The 11,071-nt window shown below is 40.4% G+C and overlaps 1 protein-coding gene across 1 annotated transcript; it reads left to right on the top strand.

Annotated features, from left to right (window-relative positions):
• The first annotated feature begins 377 nt into the window (after nt 1–377).
• On the top strand, nt 378–2,429 carry LOC116252344 (putative UPF0481 protein At3g02645). The gene has a single exon (XM_031626530.2). The coding sequence runs from the start codon at nt 378–380 to the stop codon at nt 2,043–2,045; it is 1,668 nt and encodes a 555-aa protein (XP_031482390.1). The 3' UTR covers nt 2,046–2,429.
• The last annotated feature ends 8,642 nt before the right edge of the window (nt 2,430–11,071 follow it).

The following is an 11,071-nucleotide window of genomic DNA, read 5'->3' as shown; positions in this document are numbered from 1 at the left end:
CCTACAAGTAAAAGGTCAAATAATAATTCTATTGGCATATTTTGCAGCAGCAACCGTTTGAAAATATCTTTTCAACTCAAGTGGTTACTTGTAACTTTTGAAACATTAGGTGAGTTTCTGTAAATATACTTAAAACTATGCTTGTTGCCAAACGAAGTAAATTTTGAAAGCGTTAGGGCTGTTTTTGCCATTCTTCAAGACTGACAAATAAATTCTCCAAAGTAACTTTAGACGTTATTAACGTCCACATTATAAATGGTTCTAACTTCCCATTAACTAGTAAATCTCTAATTATCTTATGCTACACATCAAGCGCCTTAACTCACTATGAATTGGAGAAGAAGAAATTGGTGCTGGCATACACAACAAGAGCAGACATGAAGAAAGAATCGCCACGTAGCTTCAATGAGCACAGATGGGTAGTCCAAATCCGTCGGCAGATTGAGGAAGCACTCGACGACGACGCCGATGCCGATCTCCCGGTCTCCATCTTCAACGTGCCGAAGCCATTAATGGCAGCCAAGCCAGAGGCCTATATTCCCCAGCAGGTAGCCATTGGACCATACCACCATCGAAGGCCCGAGCTCTATGAGATGGAGAGGTACAAGCTCTCTTCTGCTCGATGGGTGCAGAAATCTCTCCGAAATATTAAGTTTCAAGCCGTAGTGGAGCACTTTACGAAGTTAGAGCACAGGATCAGGTCATCCTACCACAGGTATGTGGAACTCAATGGAGAAACCCTTGCTTGGATGATGGCAGTCGACGCCTCTTTCCTGCTCGAGTACCTGAATCTCTACGCCGTAGACTGCCCGCGGGCATCTCCTGCGTCGGCGCGGATGTCGCATCTTATCGACTGCACAGGCAGGAAGGCTGCCCACGGCGCCACCTCGAGGGACATTGTCATGTTGGAGAATCAAATCCCCCTCTTCCTGCTGGCCAAGCTCTTAGAATTCCAATGTGCTTCGCCTCAAGAATCGGAAAGGAGGTTGCTGATGATGTTGATTGGTTTTTGCAAGGAGCTTTCCCCTTTCAGGATGGTAGACGATGCACCACAAATTCAGGTTACTGATCAGGGTGCCCACCTTCTTCAAGTCCTCTACGATGCAGTCGTTCCACCGGCCGAAATCACGCCGGAATCTGGTAAAAAATCCGGCGAGAATGTCGAGGAAGAGATTGACGGCCATGACGACGATGGCCCCAACTCGAATCAACAAAAAGTTTCTTGGACATATTTCCGGCAATTTATTGGTTCAGTCTGGAATCGCACCGCTCAGAGGCTTCTACCACCACAGCCTGTCAAGCTTATCGTCATCCCATGGAAGGTACTCCGCAACCTCCCAGTTTTCGCCTTATTGAGGCAGCCGATTGATGGACTGCTCGATTCTATCTTCGACACCGGGGCCTCCGGGAACGTCGGGAAACAGAAAGTTGGGGAAGAAGACCAGTTAAGGCCGCCGCTGGCGGAGGAGCTAGAGATACCCTCCGCTGCGGAGTTGAAGGACGCAGGAGTAACGTTCCGTCAGACCACCGGCGGCCTGATAAGCATAAGATTCGACTCGAAGAGCGCCGCCTTCTTCCTGCCGATCATCACGGTGGACGCCAACACAGAGGTGATCATGAGGAACTTGGTGGCCTACGAGGCTTCGGCGACGCCGGGGCCTCTGGTTCTCACAAGATATACGGAACTGATGAACGGAATCATTGACGGCGAGGAAGACGTGAGGGTTCTCAGGGAGGAGGGGATCGTCTGCAACCATCTGAAGAGCGACGTCGAGGCTGCCTGCATGTGGAACGGCATGAGCAGGTCGGTGAGGCTGACGAGGGTGAAGCATCTGGACAAGGTGATACAGGAGGTGAACAGGTACTACCATGGAAGCTGGAAGGTGAGGACGAGGAAGTTCATGGGGAGATACGTGTTTGCGTCATGGCAGTTGCTTACTTTGTTGGCGGCGGTTCTTCTCTTGTTGATGATGGCCTTCCAGGCGTTCTGCTTGGTCTATGGCTGCTCTCGGCTTTTGGACGAGCAAAAGGCCATGGCAGATTAGCTTAAGAGAACTTTGTAAATCAGAGCGATAGAGAAAAGCAAGAGAGACTCCGCGATAACAGATTAAGAAGCTAATAGAAAAATTGAGACACAAGGTAGGCACTCGTAATGAAAGACAGAGGAAGCACATAAACTGAACAGACTCAGCAGAGTGTATTGTATTTGGTTCTAAAATCTTTTAAGAACGGATGCATACTCTAGGTACATACATACATGCATGCATCCATACATCATGCGTGTTTGGATTAAAATAAAACCACTTGCATTTTTTTCTTTTCTGTGAGATAAATGCTTTGTAACTTGTCTCAGCGATCCCACGTTACTCATAAAGTTTTGCAGTGTCGTTTTTTTGTACCTTCTGATGGTGCCTAGTGGGGTTTGGAAAGACCTTACTGTTCATTGATAGATTGTCGCTAGCAAAACGATTTGCTGTTCTAGAATTTAAGAGTATCTCACTCTAGGGACTGATTCTCCACTTCCTCTTTATGAAATTGCTAAATTAGCAAGATCAGAAGCTGTTTTGTAGCTTCTGTTCGGCGCATGCACCATTGTGCTTACATTAAACTGTCATATGCAGATAACCATGGTTCCAACCCTTCATGAGCTTTGCCTCTTCCTTCAAGAAAATTTCTCATTTCAGCAACTAAATCTTTCAATGAAGATTCTGTGCAATTGAATTGGTTCTATCCATGCTACTAATGACCTTAAATTTGCCTTTGACTCTTGTCTCTGTTGTCCACCGTGTCCTGAACTTTGCATCACATAACATCTGTTCATTTGGTGCACTTGCTTCTTGTTATTTTCTGCCTGAAAGTAACTTGTCATACACATCTTCATCTCCTCATCCGTTCTTTGAGGCCACCAAAAAATACCCACTTAGTAGTATATAGCAAAGGCTGCAAGAGATATATTCCTATGATTCCACATCTCCAGTTTCTTTATCAACTTGTCCCCTGAGGAGGAAAAAGGAGACAATCTACCACTAAGCAGCAGGACCCCAAGATACTTGGTAAGCAAAGATTTTTCATGCCATCCAGTGGATTCTTTTGTCAAAATTTTCCCGTCACTGGTTAGATTTTCTTAATTTGAACTTGACAATAACCTCAAAATTTGACTGGATTCTTCTATTACCTACCTTGAAGTTGAGGTAATTCATCCTGTCTATGAAGAAAAGGGAGATAGCTTACTATCTATAGGAAAGAAATGACATGCTCGTTGAAGTGGAGAGTCTAATAAGACGAACAAGCACTTGTTTACAGGGAAGGTCAAATAAAAAATCAGTTTTAATAGTACAGAGAGAAGCCTCCTCTCAAGTGATGGGTAGTGCAACCGGTCGGGCTGTGTGGTCCATGTATATATGTCTCATGAGAAATAGCCATTGTCCACATTAAGTGGCACCAGAATGCCTACCAAATGAAGAAAACTGCAGGAACTTGAAAGCTGATTTTGTGTTTGGATACTCCAAAAGACTAAAGGACCTCTGACTGAGCCCCTTTCAGAACATTAAAAGGAGGCAAAAGAGCAAAGGGAAAAAGACTTTCTAGCTATAAAAGACAGAAAAAAACTTTCATGGCACCATGTATAAACTGACATGTTCTCTTTTTAAGAGGATTGAACACATGAAGAAGGACCTACCAGGGGAAAATCTGGCAAGTATGAACAGAACCAGGCAATTTCTTTGAGCAAATGATACATTCCACTACAAAGAAGAAACATCACCTCAACTTGTCATAAAGAATCTTGTTCATGTGCAATAAAGACACTCAGAGGAAGCCCAAAGAACATGGCAGTCTGTCACATTTCTTTCCTTTTTTTTTTCTGAATTTTGTCTTTTCCAAGATTTAAGTGAGCTCAGCCAAATTAGTGAGTTCAAACTGTAATTTCTCATGACTATTTCAAAAGATATTTCACAATTTAAAATGAGCATCAATAGGACAAACAAGTGAAACATGCATATGAACAAATAACATGGAGACCTCTCTATGAGTTGTTGAACAATGGAAATCGTCAATAATTTGGAGGTCCGGTTAGTTCAAGAATCAATCAAGTAATTTGTATGTATACCGTTTTTATTCAATTCAAGGAAAGCCTGACTGTGAATATCAATACTCAGAAAATAGTGCTGAAATATCAAAACAGCTACTTATTTATGTTTTTGTCAAACATTTCTGTTCATTTAGTTTTCACGATATCATCAACATAGATGAGCAACAGGATATCAATCTTATAATCATACAACCAACTAGCAATTACAGGTTTTTAGTGCTTCATAAAAAAACCAAGAGATGAGGAAATTCGTGAAGTGCCTTAAGTTCTTGGGTGTGCTTCAGCAATACTCTAAGAGATAAATAGAAGCAGGTGAAACATACTATGTATGTCCTAAGGCATAATATTTAAGCCCACAAAAGGCCTTATTGGAAGCTTGCTATGGAATGATTGCATATTTATATTTCCAAGATGTTGTTATTGGACATTTATATTTCCAACAGGTTAGTCGTCCAAGGAGAAGCTCTTTACTCATAAGTCCATGAAGAAGGTGAATATTTGGAGAACCGATATAAAATATTCTCATAATTTCATTTAAGACATGGGAAAACTGCAATTGAAGCCAAATTTCATTTAACACATGGGAAAACTGCAATTGAAGCCAAGATCATAAAGCCTAGTAGCTGGTACTTCAGCCATGGTTGGAAAGCTCGTGGAGCTGACTCAGGAATCACACGAGTTCAGCTTGGATCGCCAATGATCCAACCAAGAGTCAAGGTGGGCCTACTTCACCCTTGACTTGCCCTTGACCGAGTCTCACCCCTGACTTGCTCCTGATTTGTTTGATTCAGCTGCAGGGATTTACATTTTGGTTATTTGAATACTCAACGGGGCGATTCAATGAGTCTAACACATTGACTCAATGACCCAGTCATCTGCCAACCTAAGTCCAAATCATGGGTTTGCCAACGATGACTTCGTCTCCTTGAGCCCTATATATACATGCTTATGCCCATGCCAACAACTCCAGCTCTTGAGTCAATCTGAAACCAAGTTCAACTCCTCTACATCAACCCTCTTGGCACTATATAGACACACACACACTAGTCAAAGTGGAAAACAACGTAATGCTTTCATATGCACCAACAAATTTTCTTTTTAGTGTTTTCTTAGGAGAAAGTTTTTTCGACCTAAAATCCCTAACACCATATCCTCATATTTTCAAGATTCCGTCTTGCTTCGAGGACTGAGTAGACCTAAGATGCATCATTCAACTTGCTTCGAGGACTGAGTAGACCTAAGGTGCATCATTCAACTCAGTGTCAGGCTTGCCATTGCAAACCAATAACAATAACATATCCGAGCATGAAAATGAGCGTAGAAATTGAACCTTGAACCCTTAAATGTGAGCCACCTTGCCACCCACACCCAGTTGCGTTGTGCACCAACAATTTACCACCATAAAAGTCTATAACTGCAACTCACATTCGTATGTTCAGATTGCTACGGAGGAATATGACGGTAGGTGGAAGACTTGCACTGACGCAATCCAGTGGAGCGCGGGATTCGCTGCCGCACCAGTACAATTAGTGGCGGTGCAGTCGCTGGTGCCGCTGTAGAGATTAAAATCGGCGGGGCCAGCTCCAAGGGCAGACACCGCCAGAGGAGTGAAAATTTAGCGCGGGCATTAATTTGGGGTCTCGTCTTCCCTCCATTTTGTGCGACCCTGCAGCTGCTACCGCAGCCAGAGCAGTCATCCGTGTTTCTCGTCGAAGGGGATACCGCTGGTTGTGGCTGCCTCGGCCAACGATTGATTTTGCCGGAGCTGGTGATTGCGGCGGACAAAAACTACCGGGAGAAGGGGTCCTCCACCGCTCGTTGCCTGCCGTTCCACTTGCCAGGTATACCGTTTCTCTCTCTCTCTCTCAACGTCGAAAAATTGATGCCGCGCGGAAGGGGTTTCATAGGCAATGTTGCTGGAAGACCCCTTTCTCTGATCATAGAAAATGGGAACCGGGAAATGGGAGTGTAGATTTCCCTGCTTATACGAACTGTTCATCAAGTTTCTTCTTCATAATGTTTCTGTCCCTGCTTCATTTTTTTTGCCTTCTAAGCAAACCAATGGAACGGGATTGGCTTTTAAATCTTTCACCGACTGGACCCCAATGACCCTAGAGTGTGCATCAATAGATATAAAGAACCTCGAGTCATTCACTTCGTCTAGGCTCCTAGTACGTACCTCCGCTACTTGTTGCATGGTCAGTATTTTCACTTCTCAATTTGCCTTCTAAACTAATCTCCTGCAGTGGAAAAAAATGTTAAGTTTATTAGTAAGGACAAAATTAAGCATGTTTCAAAACGAATAGTCAAGATATAAAATTGGTTATAGGACGATAGGAGTATAATATTTATTCTCAAAATCGTAAAAAGTAGCTCTTGACCGAATTTTTGCAAAGCCTCTATAATACGTCAATATGGATTAGCTCATTTACCAATTAACTTAGCTGAATTGGAGTTCATTACTGATCTTCTTAAGTGGCAAGTTTTTAATTACAAGTACTTTAGAACATTTTAGGCTGTTTTAATCAAATTCTTGTATGTAGGATTTTATTTCAGTTCACAATCGGATAATCACAAATATGGCAAAATTAAGGTAAAAAAAATTCTTCTGTTTATATGATGAAAGCATGATTAAGAAGTCTTTTTTCATCAGCTCAGCCATGTACATTTCAACTAGTTTAGGCAAGTTTAATCAGAATAGCTTAAGAAATTTAAATTTAAAATGGTCAATTGTGGCCTCATCTTCCAGAGCTGGCCTAACTGCATCTTAGATTAGTGAGAGCAGATTGATCCAAGTTGGTGAGGCATGGTATGATGAACAGAAGTTTTCATTCTGGCCTAATTTATGCTGATGCTCCTTCATGAGATTAGGCAATCATAGGAAGAACATCAACGGGATTGAGATGGGTCTCAAGCTCAAGTTGGATTTCCAGGTCAAGTTGGGGCTTCAGTCAGCTGGAGTTATGGATCTGTATGGTCCTTTAGTTTTATGCAACTCAGCACCAGTGTGCAAGTCTGAAATACGTGTAAACTAGGTGATGGCTGTTGAAATTGTGGTCTAGGAAGGTTGTTGAAATTTCAAGAGGGTAAGATTTATATGATTGTTTTGCAATGAAGCATAATTCGGATCATCATACTGCATACCTTGAAAATTTCGATAACTCCTGTTGCTCATATTCTGCAGCCATATGGACTATCATAAGAGATCCTGCTTACTGAAATGTATCTGAAATATCGTGTGAACTAGGTGATGGCTGTTGAAATTGTGGTCTAGGAAGGTTGTTGAAATATCAAGATGATTTATATGATTGTTTTGCGATGAAGCATAATTCTGATCATTTTACCACATATCTTGAAAAATCTGCTAAGTCCTATTGCCCACATTCTGTGGCCATATGGATTATCATAAGAGACATCCTGCTTGCTGAAATGTAGATATGCTTTTAATCCGAGTTTGAGCTACAAGGAGGTTTAGAAAATAAGTTTCCCATCTGAACTGCTAAAACATCTTCATTATACAACACAGATTAATCCTCGATCTTCTGATGGAAGGATAAGTTAGTGCAATAGTATCTTCCTCTCTCCTAATTATCTAATGAAAACATGGCAAAGATTTGTTTCTGATATAATATTTGAGGAGGTATGGAAGTTAAATTGCAATAAAAATTGTCTAAAAAACATCAAACTCAGATGCAAATTTGTCACAAAACTGTCACTGAAATGCTCTTGGGATCAGGAAAATCTATTGTTTGTAAATACTTATCCAGTTGATTTGCTACCGAAATCACTTTCAACAGATTGGAAACTGAACCCTGAATTTGGTGAAATGTTATTGGAGTCTAAAAAAGATCTTACTTAATGCTTCAATGAAAACAATCAAGTAAGCTTAAAACGACATCTATATATGATAGATATGACATGAATTTGGAGACCATGACCAGTGTAGGATGCGACAAGTTACAGTGGACTTTGTTAAGCATCATGTTAGAATTGTTCGTAAATAAATAAAAAGGACAATGTCGACCCGTCTTGCCTATCAGGTAGCTGTTGAATAGGCAATGAGCTATTGAGTTTACAACAGTAAATATATCTTTTCCTCTCTAAAATTCTTCTTTCTGATCTTAGTGTGAATTTCAAAAATATTAGTACCATAACTCTTTTTTGGTTGTCTATATAAAAGTTTCTGGCCTCCAATATGTTTCCTTGTTCAAATTGTTCTTGTCATTAATCAACAAAACCAAAAGATGAAATCTCAAATTAATACATACGAGATACTTATGGTTAATTAGCTTACATAAATTTCGCTCTTAGTTTCTGGGACGAGCAAAACATTTTCTTGTGCCAATGGCAATTTTATAATCACTTTCTATCATTATGTTTTAAATTATCTGTAAGACTTCAGAAACCAAATTTGATTTTAAAATTTTTGAAAATCCATATGTATACATATATAGGTGTATATATCAACTTTGTTACTGTAGTTGTCCTAATAATATTCAGTTCTTCATTTCCTTAATGGCCTTGAATTATCCTGGTGTGCATCATTGCTATCCTTTTCCTTTTACTTGTCCTGCTTTACCATGGACTTTTATATTACAATTCCTTGCTAATCTCCCACCCTTGCATCTGACTGCAAAGCTAAATTACTCCGTCTTCACTCTGAGAATATGAAGTTTGTCACACTCATTGAGAGAGAATGAGTCCGTGGAGTTCCTGCCGTATCCTCAGGGTTGGTCGCTCATCGAAATGTGACAGATGAGCTTGATCTTTGGAACTCGTATTCCAACAAAATTTGAGGAGGTATGTTGAGAAGAAGGACTTTGATATAAATGTTATAAAAACTGGTATTTGATTAATCAGATTGGCGAGGCTGCTGAAGCAGTTATGAATTTGTAATTTTTTTTTTTGTACATAAACTAAATAAAAGCTTTAAAATTGTCCAAGAACAGTAAAAAATGAATAGCATATGGCGCATGGCCAATGAACAAATGAATTTACTACGAATTCATTCCAATATAGTCCAATTCAAGCTCATGTTTACAGATCATACTGTCATCAAACGGCTAGAGGGAGTAATACTATTTGGGCCACCCGAAGTTTTAAGAGAAAATCAAAGAGCGAAACTTTTTGCAATATAACCTCCTAAAAATCTTTAGAAACCATGAACAACCTCCCCTTCTAAGAAAATTTTACAGAAGCTTTACTGCGCTATGTCTGGCTCAACAACTGCTGGTTGTCCCACCAATTATTGGCAGGGGACGAGTTTGCAAAATCCCATGATGGATGAGCGAACAATTTCATGCCCTTAATTTTCTCAAGAAAGAACAAACACCAGAGCAGCTTTCTTCAAAGAACAAAGAAACAAGAAAGTAAACCACAAAACTATATAGAAGAAAAGTGCAGACCCACAGGTGAAAAACCAATAATTAATTAGCCAACATTGAATCGATGGGCTGTAGATTTCTGTTGGCCAAATCGCTGTCTCCACTGTTTCTATGTGACTCTGGTTATCTAAAATCACCCAGATCACTCATAAGGGTCGTTTAATATGAACGGTTGAGTGAAAAATAATAAGAAAAAATGTAATAAACATTTTCATCATCTATTTTTAGTTCATACATGTTTTTTTTCCTTAATTTTCTTTTAATCGTCTATCATGATGGATCAAGTAAGTGAGCTGGTGACTATTCATTCACTATTCTTTTAATTGTCTATTATGATGGATCAAGTAAGTGAGCTGGGTGACTATTCACTCACTATATATGTATATGCATCAGTTCTTGTCACGGATACTTTCCTCGGCTTTCAATTTATATTCATTAGCTGCTATGCTGGTATAGCATGTTAAAGATACAAAAAAGGGGTTTTCTGAAATATTAGGAAGTTAGGGAAGGTCTCTTTAAATGTTTTGTTACTTTTAGTGGACTTCTCTTGTAATTTTCCCTAACCCTAATCTCTTAATAGAGATTAGGGTCACGTAATGCAAGATAACTTTTTGCTGCCTCTCTCTCTCTCTCGTAACATGGTATCAGAGCGGGTGTGGGTGTCGACGGCAGAGTGCACTTTCCGGTGACCTTCTCCGGCGATCACCATCTTCTCCGACGAACAGCCAAGTGAGTTCGTTCCTTTTTTTTTTCTCTCGTTCTCTCCCTTGTCACCTCTACTCCTTATTCCCTCTTATCACCCAATAAGGAGACAGTGAGGGAATAGGGGTTGGGCGTGCCGTGAGAAGGAGGACCTGATCACGCCTATGTGGAAGGCGTGATCAGATCCTCATATTGGTCGTATGAAGAGACTATTGTGGATGCAGCGTGACGTGTGACGCTGTGGTTTGTGATGATCGTAAATACAGTTTCGGTAAAGTCAAGCTGCGTGAGGTGTTGTGGATGCTTTGTGGAGTCTATGTGCTGCTTATAAATTCAGGTTTTTTGAATATGATCAGATTTTTTTTCTATAGATCGTGGATACAAATTCAGTAAAGAAAGGCTGCGTGAAGACTGTTGCTGATCCTTAGTACAAGTTTTTGTTTGATTTCGTGGCTTTCTTTGACACGTGGACAGGAAGTTTTATGAGAACTAGCTGCTGTTATAAGTGGCAGCAGTCTTCAGTCGTTGGGAGCAACAGTCTTCAGTCGTTGGGAGTTCATTCTTGTTTTTGTCATCGGCTAAATCAGATCTGAAGTGACAGTAATTTCCTAGCCCTCCTTCTTTAAACGTTTGCGTCAATCTGGTCTTCTTTATTTACTATGGCTGAAAACAGTAAATCTGAAGGGTCTACTGACTACAAGATGGCTGGGAATTCATTCTCTTATGGAACCACGATGAAACTTAATGGCTCAAATTATGAAATATGGTCTAGGGTATTCATAATGTCGGTGGCTGGTCATAGGAAGAAATATATTCTTGAGGAGGATGAACCTATTGAGAAAAAAGGAATATATGCTGCGTGGGATGAAGATAATTATATTGTTATGTCTTGGAT

The sequence above is a fragment of the Nymphaea colorata genome, chromosome 4 (genome assembly GCF_008831285.2).
Source record: "Nymphaea colorata isolate Beijing-Zhang1983 chromosome 4, ASM883128v2, whole genome shotgun sequence".
Lineage (NCBI taxonomy): Eukaryota > Viridiplantae > Streptophyta > Magnoliopsida > Nymphaeales > Nymphaeaceae > Nymphaea > Nymphaea colorata.
The sequence above is the reverse complement of the archived record's forward strand: the minus strand, read 5'-3'. Positions and strand labels throughout refer to the sequence as shown.

What these genes read in the sequence shown, in the direction of transcription:
- LOC116252344 (XM_031626530.2), top strand. Translation starts at nt 378, where the DNA reads ATGAAGAAAGAATCGCCACGTAGCTTCAATGAGCACAGATGGGTAGTC.